The sequence below is a fragment of the Miniopterus schreibersii genome (assembly GCF_964146895.1).
Source record: "Miniopterus schreibersii genome assembly, chromosome: 9".
In the NCBI taxonomy this organism is placed as follows: domain Eukaryota; kingdom Metazoa; phylum Chordata; class Mammalia; order Chiroptera; family Miniopteridae; genus Miniopterus; species Miniopterus schreibersii.
This window is the reverse complement of record NC_138118.1, coordinates 2,807,347-2,834,896: the sequence shown is the minus strand read 5'-3', so window position 1 is coordinate 2,834,896 and position 27,550 is coordinate 2,807,347. Positions and strand designations below refer to the sequence as shown.

Sequence of the window (27,550 nt, the reverse complement as noted above, 5' to 3'; positions counted from 1 at the left end):
TGGCACTAAGGTGAGTGCTATTCAGGTTCAGACAGGCTACGCAGAGCCTTGGGTTGGCAGTAAGCTAGGTGATGCAAAAAAAAATTAAGGCTGTGGACAGGTGAAATAGAAAACTTCCTGTATACGGCCAGAAACAGTGGTTTGAAATTTTTGGTGTGAAAAAGCAAGCTCCTGACCATTTCTGCACCTCTCCCATCCCACCAGGTCTGGAGCCTAGGAAGCTGCATTTTCAGCAAGCATCCCAAGTGTGCGATACAGGCCCCACGTGGCAGGAGAGCCTCAGACCACTGAGAAACATGCTCCAGGAGGCTATTTCTCAGTGTGGTCCCCTGGCCAGCAGCAGCAGCAGCATCACCTGGGAACCTGTTAGAAATGCTGCTTCTTGGTCTTACCCCTGACCTACAGAACCAAAAGCTCTGAGCAACCTGTGAGCTAATGCATCCTCCAGGTAATTCTGACATGTTAAAGTTTGTGAACCACTCGCCTAAGTAAAGGCACATTTTCAAATCAGCAAAAGGGACTGAGAGTTCTTCTGGATCCTATGGAGTAGTCTTCAGACCACATCCATCCCACCCACATCCACCCCAGCTCTTGCTGAGGGGAAACAAATGTTGGCAGTGCAGGGAGGAGGGGAGCAAAGGGCCCAGAGACCTGAGAAGAAAAGCAGGAGCCATGGCTTCTTCTTTCTTTATTGGACGCTTTGTAGATGTCACGCAGGTCTAAAAGTTACAGTTAAATAATTATTTAAAAACCGATCAGGACTAAAGCCCTGATCCAGAGCTCCAAACCAGAAGCAGAAAGGAATAGGGGCGGTGGGCTGGGGGGTATTCCTCCAACATCACCGAAACCCAGAAAACCAGGATCCTAAGCTCCTTCACAAGCCAACCAGGGTGTGGGCCCTTGGGCTAACCATCAGGTACCTCTGGCTGCATCACTCAGGGCTAGCAGGAACAGCCAGAGGAGTCCAGACATGGACAAAAATAATTGGAAGGACAGGATACGGACAGGTACTGTCCAGCTGTAGCTAGGATCACAGAGTGCAGCTAAGGCAGGTGGGGCAGGGGAGGAGCTGGGGAGCGGTACTGCAGCAATGCAGGGTGTGGCCCCAGGGGCTCACACATTATGGGTCCTCCTGGTCAGCTGGGGCTCCTCGCCCACCAGCTTGGACTTGAGGTGCTCCTTGTAAGCCAGGATGTCTCCAGGCCACTTGGTGATTGTCTGCTTCTCACAGACCCAGATTTCTTGCGCTACCTAGAAAGCAAATCCTAGACTTAATAATCCTGGCCAGCACTCTCCCCATCCCTGCCCAGGAGACTGTTCTTGGGGAGTTCCAGGAAGAAGACTCCACAGCCTCCCCAAGACCCTTCACCAGCCTCATGTCCAGCACAGGGTAGGTTTCGCTGCCTTACGATGTTTGGAATGGCTTAACCCAAGGGTACTGTGACTAACAGGTTTGGAGCCTCCCCACCTGGGACCCGCTGTCCTCCCGATTTCCAGTTCCCTAGCAGGGCCTAGATCTGTTCAGAGGCTTCACTCTCAGCTCCACCCCACCTTCCCCCAGGCTCCAGAGAAATGACCAGCAGCTTTTCCACCAAAGACTGGTGGTAGCCCTCTGTCTAATCAAAATCCTTAGTATACTACTTCTAGCCTGAAGAATCTTGGGACAGTGGAAAAGCACCCTGTTCTCTATTCACCTCCCTCCTGGATTCTGGCCAACAGTATCAAGTAGGCTAAGATCCCCAAATAAACTACTGAATAAATGAAGTGTTTCCGTTAGGGCTTTCTAAGTTTCCCAAAGAGCCGTAAGATCTGGTCCAAACCACCCCGTCTATGCCCCAAGCCCTTTCCCCAAATCCAATAAAAAACTGCGTTAAGTGCCCCCTACATGTCATGACTGTCTTCCACCCAACCTTCCCCTATATGCCCCCTACTAGGGCTCGTGCGAGCCAGGAGCCTCACCTGCTGGATGAGTCTGAAATCATGGCTGACCAGCATCATACCACCCTCGAACTCATTGATGGCATCAGCCAGGGCATCGATGGTCTCAATGTCCAGGTGATTGGTGGGCTCATCCAAGAAGAGCATGTGGGGGTTCTGCCAGGCCAGCCAGGCCAGACACACTCGGCACTTCTGCCCATCAGACAGGTTCCGGATCGGGCTCACCTGAGCAGAACCGTGACATTTATGTAAATCGGTGTTACCCCCACCAAACAGCACAACTCCTCTTTTCCCTCTCCCCCTCCATTAATATTATTGCCATTTTATAAAAACAGGGGTCAGGAAGACCCAAGATCAGGCAGCGACACAGTCATCGGTCTCTCCGGTGTGAAAGGAATTCATCTGGAAGCCGGAAGCTCCTGCCGTTACCAAGGCATGCCTCTCACATGCTCTCAGCACTTAAATCTTAATGATTCAGCCCTGGCTGGGTGGCTCCGTTGGTTGGAATGTCGTCCTGTACACCAAAAGGTGGCAGGTTCGATTCCCGGTCAGGAGGCAGCTGCGTGTGGGAGGCAGCTGATCGATGTTTCTCTCTCACATAATTGTTTCTCTCCCTTCCTCTCTATAAACAAGAGAATGAATGAATCTTAATGACTCTGAGCAATCCAGTGCACCCTTAGTCCAGACCTAAATCCAGGAACTTGTTTTCTAGGTTTAGTTTCCCTTGCCCTCAAGCACAAAGGCTCTCCTGCTAGTCAGGGAGCAAGGGCATGGCAGAGACTGGCATCTGTCCCTGCCCCTCCCTCATAGAGAGACCTAAATGCTCTACTACAGTGATGTTCAACAGGTGTGCCACAAAATTTTTCAAACATGCAATACCTGACTACATTTAGTCAAAGGCAAAGGCACTGACCTCTGTTCCCTTAGACTGCCAAGTAAAAAAATGACAACAGCCAACACAACAACAACCATCCAGTGTGAATGAATCAAAATACCTTTTTTTTGTCAGAGTAGCAAAAAATATATTTTTTGGTTGCCGCAGAATTTTAGTAATTAGTTTGTGCACCGTGAAATGAAAAATGTGGGAAATCACTGCTCTACTACATTAACAACCTGGGGCAAAGGAAAGGCAATGGGCTCCCACTCAGGGGCTGGAATCACAGGAGACTCTGGGGCAGCATCCAGACCTGGGTGGCCAGGACAGTGTCCCCTGCCCAGCCAGCAGTCTCCCAGTTCTCCAGGTTCTTCCCACGCGCCCTCCACTAACTAACCTGCTGTTTCCCGGTGAGGCCGTATCGCCCGATGATCTTCCTCATCTCTTCCTTCTCCTTGATCTCGGGATAGCACTTCATCATGTACTCCAGAGGCGAGAGGTCCAGGTCCAGCTGCTCTTGTAAATGCTGCCAGGAAAAAAGGGAGCCACCCGGGTGTGAGGGGCATCCAAGAACCCTGCTGGGCTACTCGCCAGGTAACTCACTACCTCCACCCAGGCACCTGTTCAAGGAGAAGCAGGCAGGAGCCAACTTGGTCACATGCAGCCCAGTTCCCACACTCCGGGGAGTGCCCCCACCTCAACCCCTGGCCCGTACCTGATGGTAACGCCCTATCTTGACATGAGAGTGTTTCCGGATCATCCCATCTGTGGGTAGTAGCTAGAAAGAAAGAGTAGTAAATGGAAAGACAAGAACACAAAAAAGGAAACCCGGTCAGAAGCAGACACAGGCAGTAGGGAAACAAACATGTTCATACTGAGCAAGACTCATACAACTTCCTACAGGGAACCTACATCACCACCTCAGACAGCTACTCAGAGCCCTGAAAAATACTAGGAAGGTACACTGAAGCAGATGTTCTCAGCACTCAGTGGTAACTAAATGTCCACTATTGTGAGCACCATACTGTGTAACAAAGGACTCGGACACCCACCACACACATTTTCTAAAATAAAATCATATCTCTAAATGCACAGATGTTCCTGTATTCTAAACACTCTCAGTGAAAACACAAGAAATACTGAGAAACATGCACGTGTCCTCTCTTAGACACTCTCACCCTCTCCAGAAGTTCCACCCCACCTGGCGCCATACCTCTCCAGTTAGCAGCTTCAGAAGAGTCGACTTCCCTGCTCCATTGGGCCCTACCAGAGCCACTCGTGTGTCAAGGTCGATACCAAATTCTAGATTATTGTAGATGCAAGGCTGAGGTGGGTGTGAGAGAGAGAGGGATGTGAGGCCAGGGTACTGATCAATCTGGCTGACAGACCAACCCCAGAGGAGGTGGCAGTGTGGAAAGGGTGGCACTCTCATGGCAGACTCTAGTCCACTGCCCCACCATAGACCCAGCTGAGTACTCTTCCTGCCAACTACTTAAGAGGGGCCACTGAGTCCCTGGATGAGGCACCCCAGCTGCCACACCTGAAAATCCCCCACAGCCCAGGACTCAGACATGCTCAGCACAGAATAGGAGACTCTACCAGCCAGTTGACGCTCACCTAGTAAAATGAACCCCAGCCTCCCAACCACACACGAGACTCACCCCATCTTTTGTGTACTTGAAGCTCACATTCTGCACCATAATGACCGGTGGGGGGATCTTGCCACATGGTGGGAAATAAAATGACAATGTCTAGGAAGAGGAGAGGGCATTCATGAGGTTAGGTTCTTCACTTCACTTCATGACACCTCACTCCACCTAATCGGACCCCACCTTATCGCTCACGACCCGCTCTGTCAGTCCCGATGCCATCATTTTCTGTAGCGTCTTCTCCTTGCTCTGAGCCTGCCGGGCCAGCTTGGCACTGCCATGACCAAACCTAGCGATGTAGTTCTGAAAGAGACCAGAAAGGAGCTTGGAGTATAGGCAGGTGGCAAACAATGCATCTTAAGTGCAGGGTAAGAACATAGGTCACTTCCTCCTGACCTCCTCCAGCACCCCAAACTCCCCGAAACCCTCATCCCATCCCCTGGAGAATGTGAGCTCCGCTCTACAACCGCCCTACCTTCATGTGCGCGATCTGATCTTGCTCCCAGTGAAACCTCTTCATCTGGTTCTCCTCCAGCTCCAGCCGGGTCTTCACATACTGGTCATAATTACCCTGCAGGAAACACACCAGTGAGGGGGCAGTGTGACCTCGGTCCTGGGCTCTCACCCAGGATTTAGGGGGTGCAGGACAGCATGTGACTGGGCCCTGGCTAGAAGACTGTGAGTAGGGACAGGGGAAGTGCACTAAAAAAGCATATCCTGACCTGGAATCTGGGATCTTTCAAAATGTGTGCCTCTGCTAGCTCAGCCAGAGCAGGGCTCCAGATCAGACCCTCACATTAGCCATAAAGACACCACAGCATTGGAAACAGCCCTGAAAACCACTCATACAGATATCACAAGGCTTGCAGCTTCCGAGGAGCACCCCTAAACTCCCCACCCCTACAGGCTGAAGCCCTTGCAGTTGACAAGAACTGTTCCCAGGAGGGAAGACATTAGACAATCAGATTTAGGACCTGGCAAGCCCTGCACAATTGGACGGCCATGGTTTCTATCTGCAAAATACTGGGCTCAACCTAAATATCCATCTAAAAGGGCCTGACAAATAAGGTACAGGACACCCACACAACAAAATACCATGCAGCCACCAAAATGAATGAGGCTGATTTACATATACCTATGTGAAAAGCAGTCCAATATACAGTAAGTTTTAAAAGCAACCTATAGCCCGGCTGGTATGGCTCAGTGGTTGAGCATCGACCTATGATCCAGGAGATTGAGGTCTGATTCCTGGTCAGGGCACATGCCCAGGTTGCAGGCTCGATCCCCAGTGGGGGACATGCAGGAGGCAGCCGATCAATAACTCCCATCACTGATGTTTCTATCTCTCTCTCCCTCTCCCTTCCTCTCTCTGAAATCAAATATATTTAAAAATAACAATAATAAAAAATAAAAGCAACCTACAGAAGAGAATGATTATTAGGATTATAACTATGATATGTACACAGGAAATTTTCCACAAATGCTTGCAAGTACACAGAGAATTTTGGAAGGCTATCTAAGAAACTATTAGTACTCCCACGGCAAGTATAATTATGAATGAAGAGGACTCCTATTCTTCACTTGATATGTTGTTTGAAACAGAGACTATGGAAAGACACAAAAGTAGACTGTTGAGGAAGGAGGGCAAACGTGCCGACTGTCAGGAAGTGGTGAAGCAGCCATTCAGGAAGGTAGAAGGCAGCCTGGGTACCATGGAAAGTCAACCTCTTTGCCACGAGGCAAACACACACCCTGTGCACAGCCTGCCAATCCAGGATTATGGCCCAAAAGCCATTACTTTGGGACTAAAATAGGCTGCAGGATTCCTTGTCCACATCTTTTTATAGCAATAGGTAGAAAGAATCTGCTAAATTTGGTGTGTTTTTTTTTAAAGGAGAACTTCAGGGAATCGGTAAGCACAGAGGCTTCTGTGGAGAAGCTGGGGCCCACTCACCGTATAATACTTCAGTTTCCTGTTGTGCATGTGAATGATGTTGGTGCAGACACCATTCAGAAAGTCCTGGGAATGCGAGACGAGGACCAGGATGCGCTTAAAACTGCAAAGCCAAAGAGCCAGTCAGGGAGGGTTCACAACTGAGCCAGTCCACAACAGTAAGCTGAGAGGCAGCCCAGAAAAACCTTCACCTTCTCTCATCCTTACACCTGAGCAAGGACACTCTGATGCCTTCTGAAGTGGGGTGAGATGGTCTGAGTTTCCCCCATCTTCTAATTTTAAATTAGAACATCTCCATGTTCTAATTTTCAACAGAATGGAGCGGAGATGGGAGTACCAATGACGGTAGAAACGAAAAGTGTATATGCACAAACCCACCCACGAAAGCGTCTAAACTGTGGATGGGAGGAACTGGAACAGGCAGTCAAAACCACCAAGCTCTTCTTTTTGAGAGAAGGCACCGCATCACCGCAGAGGCCGCTGACACCTTCCTTTAGAGTTGCTACAATGGCCCGGGCTACTCGGCTCTTTAGCCTGAGAGGGACCATTGCCACATTGGCTATTTTCCCTCTGTCACTACATCATGATCTTAGATGAAAGTTTCCCTTTAAATTGTGTCTATAAATGCAGCTAAATAGCCTTTAACAACAACAAAAAAACACCCACACATTTCAGACTAAAGAAAAGCAATCAAACACAAAAGCTGGCCCTAAAGGTGCTCTGTCACTCTGGCCTTCACTATGGCCTCACTTCAGCTCATTTGCTCACTGCTCTAATATCAGGGCAGTTTCTGGGCATCCATTTCCTCTGGACTCTGCTCAACTCCCTCCTCAGCACCTGCCCACTCCCAACCCCCAGCCCTGCCCCCTTACGTCTTTAGTTCCTCCTCCAACCACACGCAAGCGTCGAGGTCCAGGTGGTTGGTGGGCTCGTCCAGGAGCAGCATGAAGGGCCGGATGAAGAGGGCTCTGAAGGACAGCAGAGGACAGAGCACCTCAGTCCAACGGGTGCTACACAGAAAGCGACTGCCATGCCTGCTACCTGCAATTCTGGCCAGGCCTGGCGTGAGTCCCGAAATCAACTCTAGGTTCTATACCTCAGAGAAAAGGGAGATCTAGGAGAGAAACGAGAGCTGAAGAGCAGAGATTAAAGGGCAGAAAACAGGCTTGAGAAGCAGAGGGATGATGGGCTTTAGAGATGAGGCTGCAAAGTCCTTATGAGTCTGCAAGTCTTTGCACTGAGGCTGGTGACCATCAGGAAGAAAGGATACAGAGTAAATTGCTGCAGCAAAAGGTACTCAGGTCAGACTGACCTGGCAGGGTTGCTGGACTCCAGCAAGGAGTCGGGAGAATGTTCTTTTCCTAGATGGAATCTCAAGACAGGAGAAGCGAGGGGATCGCTCTGGTTCTCACATTTGTGGAGCTTTTTAGAAATAAGATTTCTGGACATCAAACTCCAGTGTTCTGACTGCACAGATCCAAAGGAGAGGCTAGGAAATGTGTATTTTTGAAAGCTCTCTAGGCAAGCCTGAGTGGTTAATCCTTCCAGCATGTGGAGTCCCTGCGCTCATGTTCAAGGCACACACAGGCAGCCTTGCTGAGGCACTGTGTCAAGGCTCACCAGTGCACCTGGCTAAGGAACCACCTATTTAACCAGGGACTTTCTTGGGAGATTGCTGGAGGAATGATGGTTATGGACCTTGGGGAAGGGATTAAGCAAAGAAAACAACAACTCACAGACACAGACAACAGTATGGTGATTGCCAAAGGGAAAGGGGAGTGGGGGAGGTAGGAGAGGGTAAAGGGGGATAAATAAGTTAGGGGGAAAAAGAGAAACAAAAGGGAGAGAAGAACAGGTATCTTAACAGCTATGGAACATTCTCTCCTTATAGAGAAACAATAAGACTGAAGCACAAAAAGGGTGAGAAGAGAGTCAGGAGGAGAAAGACAGACCTGTTCCACCCTTTACCTAGGGCTGGTCCCAGGATTCCTACACACTGTGCCAGAAACCCAACGGCGACCCCTTCAGTTAGGAGCCCACTCCTTAGCCCACATACTGACCCTCCATGCCGGCGATGTCTGCGTCTTATTTGGCACTTACTGACCACTGGCCCCTGTTCGAAACACTTCTACTACAGCGAGCTTCCAACCGAGAGAGAGGGGGGAGCTACAGAGGGTGGAGGAGGGGGGACTCACCTGGCAAGGGCAACCCTCATCCTCCAGCCCCCACTGAAGTCTTTTAGTTTCTTGCGCTGCATGGCAGGTGTGAAACCCAGTCCGTGCAAGATCCGAGAGGCCCTCATCTCCGCCTTGTCGGCATCCAGCTCCTCCAGGCGCTCGTAGAGCTCCATGAGCTTCTCACACTCAGCTGTGGGTAGTGCACAGCCATGAGGTTCCCTGGGCCCTTCCTGGGGGGCAGCCCCCCACTCCCACTCCCACGCTCAGGCCTGGAGCCCTACCATCCTCGTGAGCCAGCCGCTCAGCCTCCTTCTCCAGCATGGCCCGCTCTGTGTCCACTTCCATCACACACTGCAGGGGTGTCTTGTCACTAGGGGGCATCTCCCGAGTCAGATGGTAGATGTCGATGTGCTCAGGGATGGGCACTTCACGTTTCCCAATGGCAGAGAGCAACATGGACTTTCCTGAGGGGCAGGCAAAGAACGGGAAGGGGACACTCAGCACAGCATGGCCCATCACTCCCCACACCAGTTCCTCCACTCCAGCCAGGCCACAACCTCACCACTTTCTGAGTACCTTCCTTCCTTTCATTCATTCAAATCCTGCCATTACCCCCTCCCCGTTCTTAGCACACCTTTCCTCCAATCTCCTCCAGTCTCCCCCCTCCTCTGTGAAGTCTGTTCATCTACAATGGCCTCACACCGCTGCCCCACTCCTCCCGCCCACCTCTCTAGCACCTACTGCCTGTAACTAGTCATGGGGTACTTACCACATACTGCTCTGTATTGCTACCTCCTTTTCCCTGGGCATATCTGCTCTCCCACCCATCCTGTAAACACCTTGCTTTGTACACAGCTGTTGCTGGTAAATACTTGCTGAGCGACAGATGAGCCAAGGAGAGATACCTCCCACCTCACCTCCCAAGGGCCTCACCAATTCCATTTAAGCCAATGAGGCCGTAACGACGGCCTGAGTTTAATTCCAGTTTGGTGTCACTGAGCAGCTCCTGACCATGAAAGGTGAGGGAGAGGTTGATAATGTGAACGTCAGTACTGTTGGGGTGAGAGGCAAGGACGCCAGTGACAGCTCGAGCAGCAGCTTTCTTCATCTCAAAGTCCTCTAGCTCCTTGGACAGCAAATCCACTTCTGGGGACAGAAAAGAAGAGCCGTTTGGGAAGAGACTTGGCTCTCAAACAAAAAGGCATAGCCTAGAGTGCCCAGGTAGCTCCAATATAGATCAGACTTTTAACCTGAGGGCCCTGGTTTCCAGTCCCTGTTCAGACATTTCATCCAGAAAGTACCCACCTCACCCCTCCCGCCTGAGGATACTGCTTACCATGGTTCCTGGGGGCCTAGAGGGAACCCCAACTCTCTCCTTTAGAGGTCACAACTCAGCCTGTTTGTTCACTCTTGCATTCCTAACTTATCCCTCCACTACCCTGACCAGGAATAAAACGTCCCCGTGGCCTGACTTTAATACACCAGCTTTCTCCCATAACTCGTTATTTTGGAGGCAATTCCTACCACTCAACTCTCTCCTCTCAATCAATTTTAACTCCCCTTTTCCTGAATTCCTAGTTGTCTGTCATAATTTGCATTAGTAATTCTCTCCTCTTCAAATATGTACTTAGTATCTCTATCATACTATCTGCAAGGTTGGTCATACAAAATAGCATTATCCAAGACATGGTCCTGGCAAAGACCAAACAATTTAGATGGAAAAAAACCCAGAACAACAGAAGATAAAACACAAAAAGGTAACAGTATGAGATAGCACAGGGGTGTAGCAAATGGAAATATTGAGGTCAGGTTTGACTGGGAAAGGCTTTGAGAAAAATGTCAAATGTAACTAGCATAAAAATCGTGGTATTAGAACTTAGAGAGTAAAAGGAAAGAAACGTGGTGACGATTCAAGGGATAATAATAGTATGGATGGAGTGGAAGGCCTGTTTAGGGAAGTCTTCAGGGGGCAGGGAAGGCTGGGAGCAGGCTGCCAAGGGCCTGGACTATTCTTTATCATACACTGCCACGTTTCGCCACCTAGACTGGCAGTTACGAGCGGGTAGACTGTGTTTATTATAGTACCTCAGTACGTAGCAGTGTCCAGCACTGGAGAAGTGCTCACTAAATACTTCTAAAACTATAAATAACAGAAATGCATCTCTTCCCCAGGAAAAACCCATGAAACAATTGATAAGTTTCTTAATGGTACAGTCACTACCCCCTGGGAGAACAAGGCTAACATGTGGCAAAGGGCCTGGCACAAGGACCATCGGGGTAGGAATGGAAACTGAGAAAGGGGCAGGGAGCTGACCCCCTCCCTCCTCACAGTCTAGTCCACAGAGCAACCGGGCAGCGCAGCTGCTGGCCACCGGGTGTGTGAGACCCCTCTGTTGTTTTCTTGAACAGTTAACAGGATGCCACAGCCTCCAACTCCACTGTCTGGGTTCATGACAAGTTTGGTGGCACCAGATACAGTGTCCTGACTCCCCAAGGGGGGTGTGTGGAGGGGCGTGTGTCCATTAAGGGGTAGCAGCCGCCCCAGGAACCCGCCTCTCCCTCAAGTCACCTGTGGTCTCTTGGCCATTGACCTCCTCGTTTTTCTCCTCTGCCACCTGTGGTTCTGTGGCAGCATCTCCGTTCTCTTCGTGTCCCTTTCGGGGCCTCTGTCGCGCTTTGGCCGCTTCCTTCTTTTTGGCTGCCTTCTTCTTGGCCAGGTCGGAGGGCATGGTGACGAACCACGGCACTGGGTGACTGTTCTTTCGGGGAGCCTGAAGGAAGGCAAACACACCGCCCCCCAAAGTCTTATAAACTTGGGGAGCGTGCCGGGGCCTCCTCCATCCCTCCGGGGAGCTTTCCTACCCGGCCTCCGAGCCCCAGCTCCGCCCCTGCCCGGTCGCTCCCGACTCTGTCAGCCTCTCAAGCCAATGCCGATCCGCCGCCGCTCTTCTAATCTCAACATCTCCTTCCCTCGGGCTTTGTCCACCAATCCCCACCGCCTGCCTCGCTCTGGAAACGCTCCTCCTTTCGGGGCCGCCAGATAGGGACCGGGCTCTGCCCCCCGGCGGAGGGCACAGGTCCCGTCTCCGGTTTCCCCACAACTTGGCGCCCCGCGCTCCGGCCGTCCGCCTCCCGTCCGCCCCGGGCCTCCTCGCCGTCGTCCCCTCCACACCTCCTGGCCGTGCGACCCAGCTTCTCCCCGGGACGCACTCGTCCGTCCCCCCCCCCCCCACACACACCGGTGAGTCCCCTCGGGGTCTCCCCCCCACCCCCCCGCCGAACGGACCCCAACCTCCGCCCGTCAGTTTCTCCCCCTTGGCCTTTTCTTCTCCCTCGAAGACTCCAACATCCATCCCGACTCCGCCCGTCCTCCCTCTTCTCGTCCTCCTTCCCCATCGCTGGCCGGCACCCTCCCCCCCAGCGCCCCTTCCCCCAACTCACTGGGCCTCGCCGCTCGGCCTCTGTCGCAACAGAGCTGCTCCTGGGGCTCCTCCGCGTGCGGCCGGCTCGCCAGCCAATCACGGGCCCGCGCGGCTCTCGGCGCGCTTCCGCTCAGACTCCTGGGAAACGTAGTCCTCGAGGCGCAGTTGCCGAGGCGGAGAACGCTCCTCGAGAACTACCGCGTATCCCAGAGGCCTCGCGGGACCCTGACGTCATTACAACGCGCCAGGTCGCGGGCTTGAGAGTCCCGGAGCCCCTTGGTCGCAGAAGCGCGGCGGGCCGTGGGAACTGCAAGTCCCAGGTTGCCACTCGGGTTAGCGAGCTGGGTCCTGCAGGCTGTACCCCCGCCGCTCGAGAACCCGTGGAGCTACGTGGAGGTACCGAGTTTATAGGGCCTCCCTAACCGGTGTGGACGGCGGGGCGAGCGACTACACTTCCCAGATCGCATCAGGCGGGGATGGGTCGAAACAATGGGCCGGGAAGTGGAGGGAAGGGGAAGGAGGTGGAGGGAGAGCGAGGACCTGAAAGAAGTCTCGCCCGAAAGAAAGGCGTCCTCGTTTCTGGAAACCGAGATTTAGGAAGCTACTCCAGTTGTAACCAAACTTGAAGAAGGTGCTGATTGTTGTTCCTGATCCTTGGCCGCTTATCCGCTCCAGAATTGTTAGGTTTCCATCGAAACCATGTAAAGTTTGGTGGGAAGAGCCCTGAAGTAAAACAACAACAAGACCCCTTTTCTGAGTGTACCCTGATTATCAGTTAGCCATGTGCCCTTGCAAGTGACTTTTCCTTTGCGCCTCACGGTTTAAAATCTCTCACAGGTTTCTCATCGCTTAGGCTGTAAATCCCAAATCTGTATCCTCAAGTGCAAGGCAGGATTTTTGAGACCCCGGTGAACTTGCTCCTGACCAGCAGCGCCTCCCACAGCTGGAGGGAAGCAAAAGGAAGCTGTTACTCCTCCTGAAGCTTAGAAAAAATGAACTCACTCCTCCACCCACATAGGATTCGTTTTCTTCCTCAAATTTGATGCTCGAGTAGAATCTAACTACTCGTATTTCAGATAATCCATCTATTTCACACCTTCATGCCTTTGGAAGTAACTTTTTCTAGAGTACCCTCCACCAATGAAGCCCCCACTATACGTTAGGCCCAGAGCGAGATGCTGGAGTTGCAATGGTAACAAGTCATTCCCTAACCTCAGGGAGCTCACAATTAAGAAGGAGCGTTAGAAAAATAAACAGGCCATGCATGGCATTTAGGTGGTGCCTTAAAAGGAGTGACTTGTGCGTGCTGCTGGAGTTCCTGGGTGGGGAACTCACTCGACATAGCATAACCAGGAGCATGAATTCTGGGAGCAAATTGCCCGAATTCAAACCCCAGTGCTACCATTTACAGTGCTTGACCTTGGGCAAAATACATTCTCTCCTCTATAAAATGGGAATGATTATAGTACTTAACCTCCTATGGTTGTTAGAAGGATTAGAGTTTAATTCTTGTTAATTGGCTAATTATTACTTAGCCAGAGTTCTGCTAGACTACTTTTCTTGCCCTTTTTTGCTACTAGTAGAATCCTTGCCTAAGTCTGCACTAAATATTTATTTAATTTATACATTTAACAAATAGTAAGCATCTACTCTGGGCATTGTTTTAGGTACAGAATATAGACAATAGTTGACTGCAAAGCCTTTCTTTATAAAGCAAAGAAGTTACATATGATACGGGTCACATAAAATCACTCTTCCAAGCACCTGTCTACAGTATGCCTCCCTCTCCCAGCCTCATTAAAATGAGTGGTTACAGGCAGGTTACAGAGAACTAACATTTATTATGCACTTCGATTTTTGCAGTTCCATTTAATCTCCCCAACAGATCCTGGGGTGGGTATTATTACCATTTTACAGATTGGAAATAAAGGCACGGAGCTGTTAATGCAACAACACTGCTGGTAGGAGACAGTGGCAGGATTTGAGGCTGGAATTTTCTGCTTCTGGAACTCCATCTCCGTAAAATGGCTCAGGATACCAAGAGAAAGACTTATAATCAGTTAATTCTCTGAAACCACCTACATAGCAACCAAGCATGTCCAGGATTCCCCGTGAAGCAACAGTTGCTGCGCAGTCTTCCCTCAGTACAGCAAGAGTGGCTTAGAAAACTTGTATACTGCTTAGAAGTTATGCCATTCCTACCCAAGGGTTAGATATCTTGCAGGGAACAGATCTGAGGATGAGGGGAGAAAAAATGGGAAGTGGGAAGAGAGAGAAGACATGGGTAGAGTAGCAAAGGACTGGGTAATATAAAAAATCACAGAAGGTAAGTGCTGGAAGCAAGAACATTTGGTCTGGACTCTTCATTTAAATATGAAGAAACTGAGACCCAAATTACCTAAACACTTAGTAAGTAAGAAGGGTCTGGAACTGTGCTGTTCAATGTGGTGGCCTCTAGCTGCATGTGGCCATGGAGCACTTGAAATGTGACTAGTCCAAACTGAGATAAGCTGTGTCAAATATGCATACAATTTCAAAGATTGCATGGGGGGGCTGTAAAGTACTTCAATTTTTCAATATTGATTGCACACTGATATAATATTTTGGATATATTTAATACTATAATAAAATCTATACCAGAAAATTTAAAATTATATATACGGCTCACATTTGTGGCTCACATTATATTTCTATCAGACAGTGCTGATCTAGAACCTATTATCTTCCCAGAGTGTCCCCACTCTGCTTCTCAGATTCTCTTCTAACAAGTCATTTACCACCTTTTATGTGCCAGTGGCTGAGGGGAGATCAAGTTGTGGTCTAACTGAGGATAAGACCAAAACACAGCAAAGGATAACAGTGCTGGTGAATTCTGTCTTATATACTCCCTAGAATGATGGTTCTTAACTCTACGAGCTCCAGTGTCCCCTTTTAATAGCAAACATTTTTTATGACACCCCTTTACTGTTTTTGAGATAAAGTTCATAGATGATATAATCTAACTACACACATAAATTTCAAAAAATTAGTGTCTTAACCCTAACAGAAGAAAGAAGAGAAAATCCTTTCTAATAAAATAATATTATTTCAGTATGCTAGAAAACATAATTAGATATTTATACCTATACATAGGATCACCTTGAAAATGACAGTACAAACACAGACAGAACACCGTCAGTGACATTGCTATCCATGATGGTAACTCAGTAAATTCCTGAACAAAACAATCTTCCTTCTATTTACATAATTAATTTCCTTGAAAACCCAGCACATATTACCACTCTGCAAAGTTACTTCATCTTTATATATAAAACACGGGCTCAAGGATCAATGATTATGACTTTTTTTTTAATAGGACAGGCCGGACAATTCTTTCTTGTGTGATACTATGTTGCAATGTGCAGGACATCTAACATTCGTGGCTCCTCCCCTCAAACATTTGGCAACAAAATTGCCCCCATACACTTCCAAATTAAGGGCGAGGGATGTGTCATCCTGGTTGGGAACCCCCTGTGGTTGTCAGAGGCCCTGTGGCCCCCCAGCCTCCCCTGGGGGCTGTTTTTCCCTTGCTCACCAGGCCTTAGCTGCCCTGGCCTTCCCGGTTTCTTCTCTAAGCCAATCTCTTTCCTCTTCCTGGGCCTTCTGTGCTTTGCTTTTTACCTGGAAAACTCACATTTTGTTTGGGTCACTTGCTGAGACTTCCCCAAATCCCCAGTCTAATTCCTCCTGTCGTGTTTTTCCACTGGACTCTACGTCTCTGCAACAGCACTTACGATGGTTTGGGATTTCTATCTACGTTTATATTTTGCCAGTCAGTGTGAGTTTAATGCCTTTTTCCAACACCCAGCTCCCCGAGGGCGGGGACCACCCCCACCCCATCTAGCCCCGGTTTACTCGGTACTATTACGATGGCCTGGAACTTAGGAGGCAAACAGCAAACAGTTCTGAAATAGCTGAGTGGCTGATGGGCTTCTGAAGCCCATCGGGAGGAGTCTAGGAGGCCGAAGCGTGATCATTGCGGGGGAAGGTATTTTTTTCCCCAGGGCAGATGGGAGTTGGGGTTGAAGATCTGTGGGTTAGCGTCTCCGGAATGCACGCTTGTTCTCGGGGGGCGGTGTGTGGCTGGCCGGGCGGACCCGCCGGGCACGCGGTGCAGGGGAGCTGCGGGGCGACCATAGAGTGGGCACGGCGGAGAGAGCGGCCGGATGCGGTCACCATAGAGACGGGGACTGACAGCGAGCGGAAGAGGAAGGAGTGGGCGGGGCTGTGAGGTGGCAGCGGCTGCAGCGGCGGAGCCGGCGCCTACGCCGGGACCTGGGGTCTGTTCCTCCTTCCCCGCCCTCCCCCCGCCCGGGGCGACCGGGACGCAGCTCCCGGCGACAGGAGCGGGTGCCGCCCCCACGCCCTCTCCCCCGCTCCCCGGGAAGGCGCGGCTCCCGTCGGTCACATCCTGTATCCTGCGCCCCTGGCCAGCCCCCTCCCCCCCCCCACTGCGGGCCTCGGGGTGCCCCTCGTCGCCCCTCGCCCGCAGGCGCAGGCAGGCCTGTTGCCCCCGCGGAGGGACTTGAGCTCCGGGTCTTTGCGCTCCTCTCCCAGTCCCGCCGCCGCCGCCGCCGGTGCAGCCGGAGCCGAGCCCCCCGGCCCTCGACGGCTCCGTGACGCAGCCGGTTTTATTTCTGCTTTAAGACTAACGGCTCACAGTCGCTGTGCGCCTTCGTTTCAGGACTAGAACCGGCCTGTGGTCGCTGAGGCCGAGCCGCAGGGGGGCGCCGGCCTGGCTCGGGCGCAGCCGCGGGCGCCGGGCCTCGGCCTCCGTCTCCAGGATCCCTGCGCCTCCTTCCCGGCGGCCTCCCGTCCGCGCCGTTTGGTTTGGGTACCCGGGGCCCTGGTAAAACCAGACGCCGAATCGCTCCTCCGTACCGGAGTTGCTGTCATTTTCCTCCTGCCTCTCGGCGCCTGGGGTTGGAAGGATGTCCTGCAAAATGGCTCCATCAGCCGCCACCTTACTCTGAGGCGCTCAGGGCCCGCGCACCCTGTCCGCCCACCTCATTTGGTGGGTGACAGGCCAGGGGCTCCCCCACCGCTCCTGACTGGGAGGAGGGGTTGCTCCAGCCCTGCGTTTCCTTAACACTCGGGAGGAGAGTAGAAAGAGGCCCTGATCCCTTCGAATTGAGTAAGAATCGTGCCGGAGCCAGGCGCTCTTGGGAGAGCCCTCCCGAGGCCGCTCCTCCAGTAGGGGTCCCTGTTCTGATGAAGCATGTGCTGTTCCCCTAACCGCCGCTTTATCAGTTGCTGCTGGCTCTTGACTTAGTCTACAGATGTGTGTAGTCCCCCTTTTGGGGGGGGGGGCGGTTCAGTTTGGCAGGAGTGAGCTTTGTTTCCTCCCCTTTCTACTGAGAGACAGACCCTAAGCCATTAGTGGGTGAAATTGACTCTAATATTTATTACCATCTGGACTGAGGGTTAGATCTGACAACACTCTGACCGCTGAAGGAAGGCCAGGCAGGCAGGATTGTGAAGACGGGACAGCCCAGCTTACTGGGGATGCTGGGCCTGGAGGCAAACGCTGCCTTGCTCTGTTGCTGACCTCATCGACCCCAGGTCCCCTGGTTAAAACTGCATGCATACTACTGGCCTGGCACCCATCCACCCACGGAGCGATCCCTGAGGCTGTGCCCTCTGGGGCACGCGCACGGCAGGGCCAGCCACCATGAGACTGAGTTCCCTGTTGGCTCTGCTGCGACCGGCACTGCCACTCATCCTGGGGCTGTCTCTGGGATGCAGCCTGAGCCTCTTGCGGGTTTCCTGGATCCAGGGTGAGGGAGAAGACCCCTGTGTAGAGGCTGTGGGGGAACCGGGAGGGCCGCAGAATCCTGACTCAAGACCTGGGCTCGACCAAAGTGATGAGTTCAAACCCCGGATTGTCCCCTACTACAGGGATCCCAACAAGCCTTACAAGAAGGTGCTCAGGTGAGAGCTGCGCACGGGCATAGTCCCCCGACCCCAGGTTAGGGCTGCTCTAAGTCCTTGCCTCTGCCTTCACTGGTGATCCGTGTTGGGCTCCTTGGAGCAATTCTTACCAGCCTGATTTGTTCTCTCCCTACTCAGTCTAAGAAAGTCTCATCCATTGGTGTTCCATGTTTTTTTATTTTATTTTATGTTTTTATTGATTTCAGAAAGAGAAAGGGAGAAAGAGCTAGAAACATGAGCTAGAAACATCAATGATGGGAGTCATTTATTGGCTGCCTCCTGCTGGGGATCGAGCCTACAACCTGGCATGTCCCCTGAGCAGGAATCGAACCTCGATCTCCTGGATCCTAGGTCGATGCTCAGCCACTGAGCCACGCCAGCTAGGCAGGTGTTCGATGTTCTTAAATAGGGTAGGAATCGCATCTACTTCATCTAATCCATCATTAGTAGACCCCTCTCCAAATCATTTCCAGTGTCAGCTGTTCAGAGGATGCTCACTTACTCCAGGAGCTAGTTAATATTGATGAGGAGGCCTCTTCTCTTTTCTCACCTCCAGCTCACTCATTCCTAGGGGGCTGTATATGCTGGACAAGCTGGGTTCCTAGAGATGAGGGGGTTGACCCTTGATGTGCTGGTCTCTCCACAGGACGCGGTACATCCAGACAGAGCTGGGCTCTCGGGAGCGGTTGCTGGTGGCTGTCCTGACTTCCCGGGCCACGCTGTCCACTCTGGCTGTGGCTGTGAACCGCACGGTGGCCCACCACTTCCCTCGGTTACTCTACTTCACTGGGCAGCGAGGGGCCCGGGCTCCTGCAGGGATGCAGGTTGTATCTCATGGGGACGAGCGACCAGCCTGGCTCATGTCAGAGACTCTGCGCCACCTTCACACACACTTTGGGGCCGACTACGACTGGTTCTTCATCATGCAGGATGACACGTATGTGCAGGCACCCCGCCTGGCGGCCCTTGCCGGCCACCTCAGCATCAACCAGGACCTGTACTTGGGCCGGGCGGAGGAGTTCATTGGCGCGGGCGAGCAGGCCCGGTACTGCCATGGGGGCTTTGGCTACCTGCTGTCACGGAGTCTCCTGCTTCGACTGCGGCCGCATTTGGATGGCTGCCGAGGGGACATTCTCAGTGCCCGTCCTGACGAGTGGCTTGGCCGCTGCCTCATCGACACTCTGGGTATCGGCTGTGTCTCCCAGCACCAGGTGACAGCCCTTTCAAGTCAGTCCTGGTCCCTGACAGCTGTAGTAGTGGCTGAGGAATTGGTCTCCAGGCTGGTTGCTGTGTGCTCCTTCCCAGCAGCACCTCAGGGTGGGGCCGCTGGTTTGCCCTTTACAGACACAGAGTATCCCTCTGGCTCCCCTGCTCACCTTGGGCAGTCTTAGGCCCTGGGGGCTGTCAGAAGTGGCATCTTGTCAGGGACCCTGTGAGCAAGTCATAAAGGTGCCCCCTATTCATCAGTCCTCTGCCCATCTGCTCCAACCTTCCATCCCCTCCCCCGACACACGCACAGTTGTGATCTGGGAATGTTCTAGAGATGGCCATTCTCCTGCAGAAGTGAGTTAATCCCTGTTCTAGCCCCGAAAGCTGCCCTCTCGGGGCCTGGAGAAGAGGGGACTAGTCAGGGCTGGTTGGGTCGTGTGGCATTGATTGGTCTGATGGGTTCCTCTAGGGTCAGCAGTATCGCTCATTTGAACTGGCCAAAAATAGAGACCCTGAGAAGGAGGGGAGTACTTGCTGGCTCATTCCCTGGGGAAACTGGGGTTTTCTGGGGAAGAGAGCACCCTTAGTTGCCTACTGAACATTCTTCCAAAATCCTGTGGTGAGAGTGAGGCCAAGGTTAAGGGGACGCTGGACTGAGCTCCCGCTTCCTCCATCCTTCCTCGGCAGCAGCAGTCCTAGGGGTGAATGCTGTGTTTAGTCAGGGCTGGTTGGGTCGTGTGGCATTGATTGGTCTGATTGGTTCCTCTAGGGTCAGCAGTATCGCTCATTTGAACTGGCCAAAAATAGAGACCCTGAGAAGGAGGGGAGCTCGGCCTTCCTGAGTGCCTTTGCAGTGCACCCCGTCTCTGACGGGACCCTCATGTACCGACTGCACAAGCGCTTCAGCACTCTGGAACTGGAGCGGGCGTACAGCGAAATAGAGCAACTGCAGGTGAGCTGAGCTGGCCGGAGCGAGCAGCTGAGAGGGATTGCTAGCGGGGTAGAGAGAGGCTGACCGAACCCACATGTAAAGCAGCTCCAGAGAGAAGGGGCTCTGGGTCCAGGTCAATCATCAGAGGAGCTCCTGGAGACACTTGGGTGCAGTCAGAAGGGTTTGCAGGTGAACTGCGGACCAGGGCTCGATATAGTGCATAGAATTGTTTTAGCTCCTCTCCAGTAGCTCCTCTGCACCAAGGAGGCAACAACCCCAAAGTCCCCTAATCTCTAGCACTGTCCTTAAAAAACCCAAGGGAAGAAGATTCTAGTTGATTGTGGGATTGTCAGAGGTGGAGTACAGGTGAACACAAAGGCCCCATTCTCAGGAGGATGGGAGTACTTTGGGTTTGGAAGGGGGAGGCTGCCGAGCTTCATATTTCGGGATGCTTTAATGTCTGCCAGATCACTCCCCCCCTCCCTCCCAGGCCTCCTCACTGCACTTGTGTAAGGAGGTGTCTACTGTGCCTTTATAGATGAAGGATGTAAGGTACAGGGAATTGAGTGATTAGCCAAGGGGCACCCCACTAAGTGTCAGGGCCGAGCTCAGAGCCCAGGACTACCTAGCTGGGCACTAACTGTGTGTCCCTCCCACCCTAGGCTCAGATCCGGAACCTGACTGTGCTGACCCCCGAGGGGGAGGCAGGGCTGAGCTGGCCTGTGGGACTCCCTGCACCATTCACACCACGCTCCCGGTTTGAGGTGCTGGGCTGGGACTACTTCACAGAGCAGCACACCTTCTCCTGTGCAGATGGGGCGCCCAAGTGCCCGCTGCAAGGCGCCAGCCGGGCTGATGTGGGTGACGCTGTGGAGACGGCTCTGGAGCAGCTGAATCGGCGCTATCAGCCCCGGCTCCGCTTCCAGAAGCAGCGGCTGCTCAATGGCTACCGGCGCTTTGACCCTGCACGGGGCATGGAGTACACCCTGGACCTGCTGCTGGAAGCTGTCACGCAGCGTGGGCACCGGCGGGCCCTGGCCCGCAGGGTCAGCCTGCTGCGGCCACTGAGTCGAGTGGAAATCCTGCCTATGCCCTACGTGACCGAAGCCACCCGCGTGCAGCTGGTGCTGCCGCTCCTGGTGGCTGAAGCTGCTGCGGCCCCGGCTTTCCTCGAGGCCTTTGCTGCCAGCGTTCTGGAGCCACGCGAGCATGCGCTGCTCACCCTCTTACTGGTCTACGGGCCGCGGGAAGGTGGCCGGGGGGCCCTGGACCCGTTTCTCGGGGTGAAGGCTTCAGCGGCAGAGTTAGAGCGCAGATACCCTGGGACGAGGCTGGCCTGGCTCGCAGTGCGGGCCGAGGCCCCTTCCCAGGTGCGGCTCATGGACGTGGTGTCTAAGAAGCACCCAGTGGACACACTTTTCTTCCTCACCACCGTGTGGACCCGGCCGGGGCCGGAGGTGCTCAACCGCTGCCGCATGAATGCCATCTCTGGCTGGCAGGCCTTCTTCCCCGTACACTTCCAGGAGTTTCACCCCGCCCTGGCACCACAGAGGTCTCCCCCAGGGCCCCCGGGGGCTGGCCCTGACCCCCCGTCCCCTCCTGGTGCTGACCCTGCCCGGGGGGCTCCCGGAGGAGGCCGTTTTGACCGCCAGGCTTCCGCGGAGGGCTGCTTCTACAACGCCGACTACCTGGCGGCCCGCGCGCGGCTGGCTGCTGAACTGGCGGGCCAGGAAGAGGAGGAAGCCCTGGAGGGGCTGGAGGTGATGGATGTGTTCCTCCGGTTCTCAGGGCTCCACCTCTTCCGCGCCGTGGAGCCAGGGCTGGTGCAGAAGTTCTCCCTGCGGGACTGCAGCCCTCGGCTCAGCGAGGAACTCTACCACCGCTGCCGCCTGAGCAACCTGGAGGGGCTGGCGGGCCGCGCCCAGCTCGCCATGGCCCTGTTTGAGCAGGAGCAGGGCAACAGCACCTAGCACCCGACCTGCCGCGCGTGTTCCCCTTTCTGCCTGGGCCCCGGGAGGGCCGGGCAAGACGGATGGACAGATGGAGAGCTTGTGGCTGTATTTTTTTAATAAGAAAATGTGATTAAAAGTGTCTTCTGCCAAAGTGTTTTTAGGTCTAGGGAAACGGAGTCAGGAGGAGAATCTGAGGGAGGGGCTGGGGAGTTTTCCCAGAGGGACCCACTGCCACCCCCCTCCTCCTCTCTCCCAGTTGCCAAAGACCACACAGCTGCTATCAGATGAATGACCTTTAATCCAGTTACCCGCCTCACCCGCGGGCAGGCAGGCAGGCAGGCGGCAGAGGGTGATGGCAGAGCCCTGGGGGACCGGGTGGCGGGCCGGTGCTCATTCACAGGGCTCCTAGGTGTTACGCACCACCAGGGACTGCTCCAGCTCCTGCCTGCGCTGCTGGATCTTTAGAGAAAGCAGCAGGAGCAGGGTTACGGTGTTGCTGGTGAGTGACAGGACGACCCCAGCCACCCACCACCCTCCTGTGAAGACCACCTGGGAGCAGAGAGGGCTCCCATGAGGTGAGGGGCATGGCGGAGTGGCAAGGGCACTGACGAGGCTAAAGAGGGAGGTTTCTCTGAGTGAGGAGGGGGGCCTGAGGTGCCCGGGCCCCTTCACACCTTGCAGTAGAAGTAGCGGCTGACGGCTTCCTGGGACCAGGGCTGGTGGTAGAACTCAGCCCGGCGCTCCTCCTCAGGGTTGCCTGCCACGTCTGTCATCACCTGGGAGGGAGCAGTGGGGTCAGCCCTGAGCCTGGCCCCCTCTAGCCCCTGTGTACAACCTTTACTGTCTTCCTGCTATGCTTGTCTCCCATCCAGTGCTCCCCGAGTCCCCTTCACCTTGAGGTCCCGGCTCTGGGAGCAGAGCAGGTCTTGGATGTAGCCTTTGGGGTCTCTGGAGAAGCTTAGCATGAAGTCCCTCTGGATCTTGAGCTGGTTTATGGACTCAATCGTCTCATGGATCTACAGGTAGAAAGACAGACGCTTTCACCTGGCCCTGGTGATATGGGAGAGGAGGGGAAGGAGGGAGGCGAGTGGGGGAGGGACTGCTGCCGTCCCTTTGAAGAACAGTCCCTCGGGCCCCCATGCCTCTGCAGTCCCAGGGAAGGGGGGTGCTTATGTCCTTCATCTCTCCGTAGGCCCATGCTTGTGTCTGCTCTGTCTGTTCTCTGTCATTTCTGGGTTCACATCCCACTGCAGTTCTGGGCTCTGGCCCCACCTTACTGTCCAGAGCGCTGATCTCCTGCTGGTTGGCCGTGGACAGGAGGAAGCTGCTCATCTGCCCCTTCAGTGGCTCCTCCACCTCCACGTCAATGTCATAGCACGCCGTCTTCTTCTGGTCCGACGGGTCCACGCTGCCAGGAAGTCCAGCCCGTGGTGTTCACCTGCCCCCAGAGAGGCTAAGGGCCCCGGGGGCAGATGCAGTGGGGAGGGAGGGGGCATGGGGATGGGAGGGACAGGGAGGGCAGAACCCAAGGAATCCCAAGTTTGAAGAGCAAGCCGGGATCTCACCTGATGACGTGGTTGATGACAATTGGGTCAGGGGGCAACAGCAGAGCTGTGAGGCGCTGGGGAATCTCAGAAAACTTCAGCCGGGGACAATCAAAAATCTGAAGGGGGGGGAGAGGGCAGGAAGGTCACTCTTTTGTTCACAGTTCTAGACCCTTCCATTCTGGAAAGTCCACAGGAAGCCGGGAGCAAGTCTGACTCCTCAGTGTTCAGGGGGCTGGGACTCAGGGTCCTGCAGGCTGGTACGGTGCAGTGGGATGGTTGAGAATGGGCCCTGGGTCAGCCTGCCTAGGTACAGATCCTGCTCGCACCACTTACTATGCAGCCTGAGCAAGTTAGGTAACAACTCAGGCCTCTGTTTCTTCATCTCTACTATGGGGCTAATAGCAGTGCCCCTCTCTCAGGGCTGCGGTGAGCATTCAGTGAATCAGTGCACATACAGTGCTTGGAACGTGCCTGCCTGGCACACAGTACGTGCTCAATAAACACCAACTGTTCTCCTAACTCCTCAGGTCTATCTGCTGTATTTATTTAAAATTTATTAATAATATTCTCTACTTTGGTAGAATTTTTGTCAAATCCCTTTCGTAGTGATTTGATTTTTCTAACTGCCCAGTGGGTTACATGGGACAGATAAGCAACAAGGCTCAGAATGGCCACATAACACCCGGAGTCGGGGCCCAGGGCTAGAACGCAGGGATCCAGCTTCAGGTGCCGAGAATATTACATTCCCGAGACCTTTGCAGGGTCCCAGATCTCCCTGGCCTGGGGTGGTTCAAATGCAGCATGGAGCTATGCCACGGCAGAGCCCGGACTAGGGCCCAGGTCTCTGGCTCCGAGACAGTGACTGTAGGTTCTGGCACTTGGGGAGCCAGCAGATAGGGTGGTGGTACCTTAGCAGAGGCGTTTCCCCTACCAGTGACTCTGCCTGCTCCCCACGTGCCTGGGGTCAGGGTACCTGCTGGAAATACTTGTCCCCGTTGATATACTCCTTGTCATGTGAGTCCTGCAGCCGGTTGGTCTTCACATACTGCCACAGGGCCTGGACAATGGCCGAGCGGCTCTGTGTGTGCAAGCCCAGCAGCCGGGCCAGGCGGGGATCCAGTTTGAACTGGGGAGGCTGGGAAGAGGTGACCATGAAAATCAGGGAGTGGGAAGAGCTCAGGGCCGGGCAGCTTGGGACTGGAGTGGAAGGCGGACGGGGGGGCACATGGTGACTGGGCTCCTTGGAAACGTGCTTCTGGAGAAGGGTGGTGGTGAGGATGGGTCTCTCACCCACCCTGACTAGGAGGAAGGGCGTGGGGGCCGGGGCCTCATGGGGTCTGCAGGTGGGGACTGGCACGGACCTGGTAGTCCAGCATGAGGAGCAGCGTGCAGCGCACACTCAGGTCCCCCGGCCTTTTCACCTGGAACCCATCCGTCTCCTGGGTGGTGGGTGTCCGGTGCCACTGTCCAGGGGAGAAGCGCCAGGTCACGCCACAGGCCCCTCTGGGCTGGTGGGGCCTCGGACTCTAGGGTGGTCCCTGGTGCAAATCTGTGCAGTTGAGGGGACTGGGGGCCTGGGGCCTGTGGAAGGGTGGACGTGCTCGGGCAAGTGGGGTCTGGGTCTTACCTCAACTAGGTGGTTGTCAGGCCCATAGAGGTCTTTGTCCAGCTCAATGACCAAACTCTTGAAGAAGGAAGAGAACTTTCGCTTCTGCTTGCTGGGCTGTGGGGGAAGAACGGACCGTGGGGGCAGAACCGGGGCTGTGGGGGCAGAGTGAGTTGGGAGGGGGTGGGGCTGGTTGGGTAGGGCAGCATGGTTAGAAGCAGGCCTCTGCACCCCGGATGTCTCTCTAGGTCACCCACCCCTGAGCAGGGCTGACTCCCTAATCCTCAGCGCAAACATCTAGTTCTGCCCGGTCGGCATGGCTCAGCGGCTGAGCGTCGACCTAGGATCTGGGGGATTGTGGTTCGATTCCTGCTCAGGGCACAGGCCCGGGTTGCAGGCTTGATCCCCAGAAGGGGGCGTGCGGGAGGCAGCCGATCAATGACTCTCTCATCATTGATGTTTTTATGTTTCTCTCTCCCTCTCCCTTCCTCTCTCTGAAATCAATAAAAAATATATTTTTAAAAACCAAAAACATCTAGCTCTGTCCTAAGCCCAGCCCCATACCCACCCCAGGACACCTGGAGAGACCTGGGCCAGGACGTACGTCATCCAGGAGCTTCCCCTCTACCCGCAGCTCCCAGGAGGCGATGCTGCCATCCGAATCCTCGGCGTCTGGCTTCGCAGGGTTAAAAGTGTTGGAGATATAAAGACGCAGCTTCCGCTTTTGCTGCAGAAATAAAGAATGTTCCACAAAGCAAACACCGTGTGCCCACCCCCAGGGCAACCCCGCCTCTCCATTCTGGGAACAGGACGTCAAGCCCTCCTCCCACCCCCAAACCAAGGCACCTTCATGGGCCTCTTCAGAGCCTCCTGGATGTCCACCCGCTTCCGCATGATGGTCTGATCCAGTTTCCTCTCAAACGCCAGGAGGTCCATATAGGCCTGGGACTCGGGGACCAGCTCCCGGATCTGGAAGAAGAGGAGGGCTGGGAACCAGGGGCTCAGCCAGCCTTGGAGGTGGCATCTGTGTGGGTGATGTGATCCCGGGGTACACAGAGATGGAGGGGAGCGGGCCGGGACTTTGAGAGCGAGCACAGGCCCTCTCCCCAGGACTCCGCATCTCCCAGTAGCGGCCTCGTGCGTAGGGGTAAAAACTGCTTCTCCCTCTAGGGAGACCCATGCACTTCATCGCCAGGGGAGGCCAGAGCCACCATGGAGCCCAACAAACTCTGGGGCTTCACCTCCTCCTGTCCTTTCCTTTGTCACACAGCCTCTGGGCTTTCCTTGGGTGTCTGGAAAGTGGCTAGGACCTCGGGGCCCCTGAGACGATTAGGGGATGCGGTTGCTTGCCTCTGCCCTGGTACCTCACCCGGTCACCCCGAGTGATGTCTACACCGTGCTATCCCCCTACCCCGCTTGGTATGTCTTCAGACCACTGGAATTCAGTCCACCGCACCCCAGGCCCAGGATGCCACCTCTTATGGTTCTGTGCCTTCTCCCCGCCCCACCCCCTCCCTCTGGCCTGGAGAGCCTCACTTCTTAATTAGCTTTTTTAAACAAAAAGTAAAAGTGACCGTGTCCTCTGAAGCTCTGCTCCTTAGGGGGGAGGGAAGACAAACGAAGTGGGGGGGAGGGGGAAGGAGGTGGGGCAGCAAGGGGTGGGGGGGGCTGGGGGCTGCTGTGAACGGCACTTACCCTTTGAGGGAGGATTTTGTCAGCCATCTTCCTCCTCTTGGCACTGTACATTTTTTAAAGAAAAAAACAGGTTACCATGGCGACAGATCTGGGAGTAACGAGGCCACCTGCTAAATTATCCCGACATCTCCTCCCGCCTGGCTGGGGTTCCCACAGCCCACTCCTCTGCCCACCCAAGGGGCTATGACAGGGGTGTGTGACATCGGGGCTCTGTCTTCTCACGGGGAGCAGAGGTGGCTCCATCCCTTCTCCGGCCTGGGAACCCCCTTCTGCCCCACCACATCCTTAGGGCCAGACAAATGTAGACTTAGGAGGGGCTGGGGTGGGGGAGCTGCAGAGGTGTTCGGGGGAAGCTGGGAAGGAGAGAGGCCAGAGGAGAGGAAGGCCGGCTCCTGAGGACTTTCCCGTGATGCTAAGCTGGGGTGCACCGTCCAACGGAGGGGAGACGACCCCCTGACACCAACCCTTGGAGCAGGAGGTGATGGTGTGAAGCTGGTGAGGATTGCACCCCTGCCACCCTGGGCTTGGAAGGAGACGCTGACAGACAGAGGGTGGTCGTGTCCTTGGACCACCTGCCAGCAGGGTGCAGGGACACACCCATTGGGACCCAGAGAGAGATAGTGTGT

The 27,550-nt window shown here is 54.2% G+C and overlaps 3 protein-coding genes across 9 annotated transcripts in view; 1 reads left to right on the top strand and 2 right to left on the bottom strand.

The window, feature by feature from the left end:
- Nucleotides 1–670: 670 nt before the first annotated feature.
- LOC308561895 (ATP-binding cassette sub-family F member 2) lies at nucleotides 671–12,095 on the bottom strand. 4 transcript variants are annotated; one of them, XM_081147472.1, is made up of 15 exons: nucleotides 12,034–12,095; nucleotides 11,162–11,363; nucleotides 9,526–9,738; nucleotides 8,874–9,056; nucleotides 8,611–8,782; nucleotides 7,288–7,383; nucleotides 6,416–6,518; nucleotides 4,937–5,032; nucleotides 4,645–4,764; nucleotides 4,474–4,563; nucleotides 4,026–4,136; nucleotides 3,528–3,590; nucleotides 3,210–3,338; nucleotides 1,960–2,163; nucleotides 671–1,251 (listed from the first exon to the last, which is right to left on the bottom strand). In XM_081147472.1, the coding sequence occupies exons 2-15, from the start codon at nucleotides 11,319–11,321 to the stop codon at nucleotides 1,114–1,116; spliced, it is 1,878 nt and encodes a 625-aa protein (XP_081003598.1). In that variant the 5' UTR covers nucleotides 11,322–11,363; nucleotides 12,034–12,095; the 3' UTR covers nucleotides 671–1,113. The 4 variants fall into 4 exon arrangements, with proteins under 4 accessions (XP_081003598.1, XP_081003600.1, XP_081003601.1 ...); XM_081147474.1 differs by lacking the exon at nucleotides 12,034–12,095 and adding an exon at nucleotides 11,879–12,009; XM_081147475.1 differs by lacking the exon at nucleotides 12,034–12,095 and adding an exon at nucleotides 11,885–12,009.
- A 4,164-nt stretch (nucleotides 12,096–16,259) lies between these two features.
- On the top strand, nucleotides 16,260–22,230 carry CHPF2 (chondroitin polymerizing factor 2). Its single transcript, XM_081147910.1, has 4 exons — nucleotides 16,260–17,984; nucleotides 18,631–19,195; nucleotides 19,963–20,145; nucleotides 20,787–22,230. Exons 1-4 carry the CDS (start codon nucleotides 17,725–17,727, stop codon nucleotides 22,092–22,094), a joined length of 2,316 nt encoding a protein of 771 aa, XP_081004036.1. The 5' UTR covers nucleotides 16,260–17,724; the 3' UTR covers nucleotides 22,095–22,230.
- SMARCD3 (SWI/SNF related BAF chromatin remodeling complex subunit D3) overlaps nucleotides 22,170–27,550 on the bottom strand; it is a 32,966-nt gene continuing 27,585 nt past the window's right edge. For 2 of the 4 annotated variants that reach the window (XM_081147913.1, XM_081147912.1), the window contains 11 exons: nucleotides 26,925–26,967; nucleotides 26,076–26,198; nucleotides 25,818–25,956; nucleotides 25,251–25,384; nucleotides 24,985–25,086; nucleotides 24,597–24,758; nucleotides 23,642–23,739; nucleotides 23,349–23,484; nucleotides 22,970–23,092; nucleotides 22,751–22,852; nucleotides 22,170–22,535 (listed from right to left, as the gene is read on the bottom strand). In XM_081147913.1, the coding sequence (XP_081004039.1) occupies nucleotides 22,482–22,535; nucleotides 22,751–22,852; nucleotides 22,970–23,092; nucleotides 23,349–23,484; nucleotides 23,642–23,739; nucleotides 24,597–24,758; nucleotides 24,985–25,086; nucleotides 25,251–25,384; nucleotides 25,818–25,956; nucleotides 26,076–26,198; nucleotides 26,925–26,967 (1,216 nt within the window). In that variant the 3' untranslated portion in view covers nucleotides 22,170–22,481. The remainder of the gene's footprint in view (nucleotides 22,536–22,750; nucleotides 22,853–22,969; nucleotides 23,093–23,348; nucleotides 23,485–23,641; nucleotides 23,740–24,596; nucleotides 24,759–24,984; nucleotides 25,087–25,250; nucleotides 25,385–25,817; nucleotides 25,957–26,075; nucleotides 26,199–26,924; nucleotides 26,968–27,550) is intronic. The other 2 variants (XM_081147915.1, XM_081147914.1) reach the window with 1 other exon arrangement.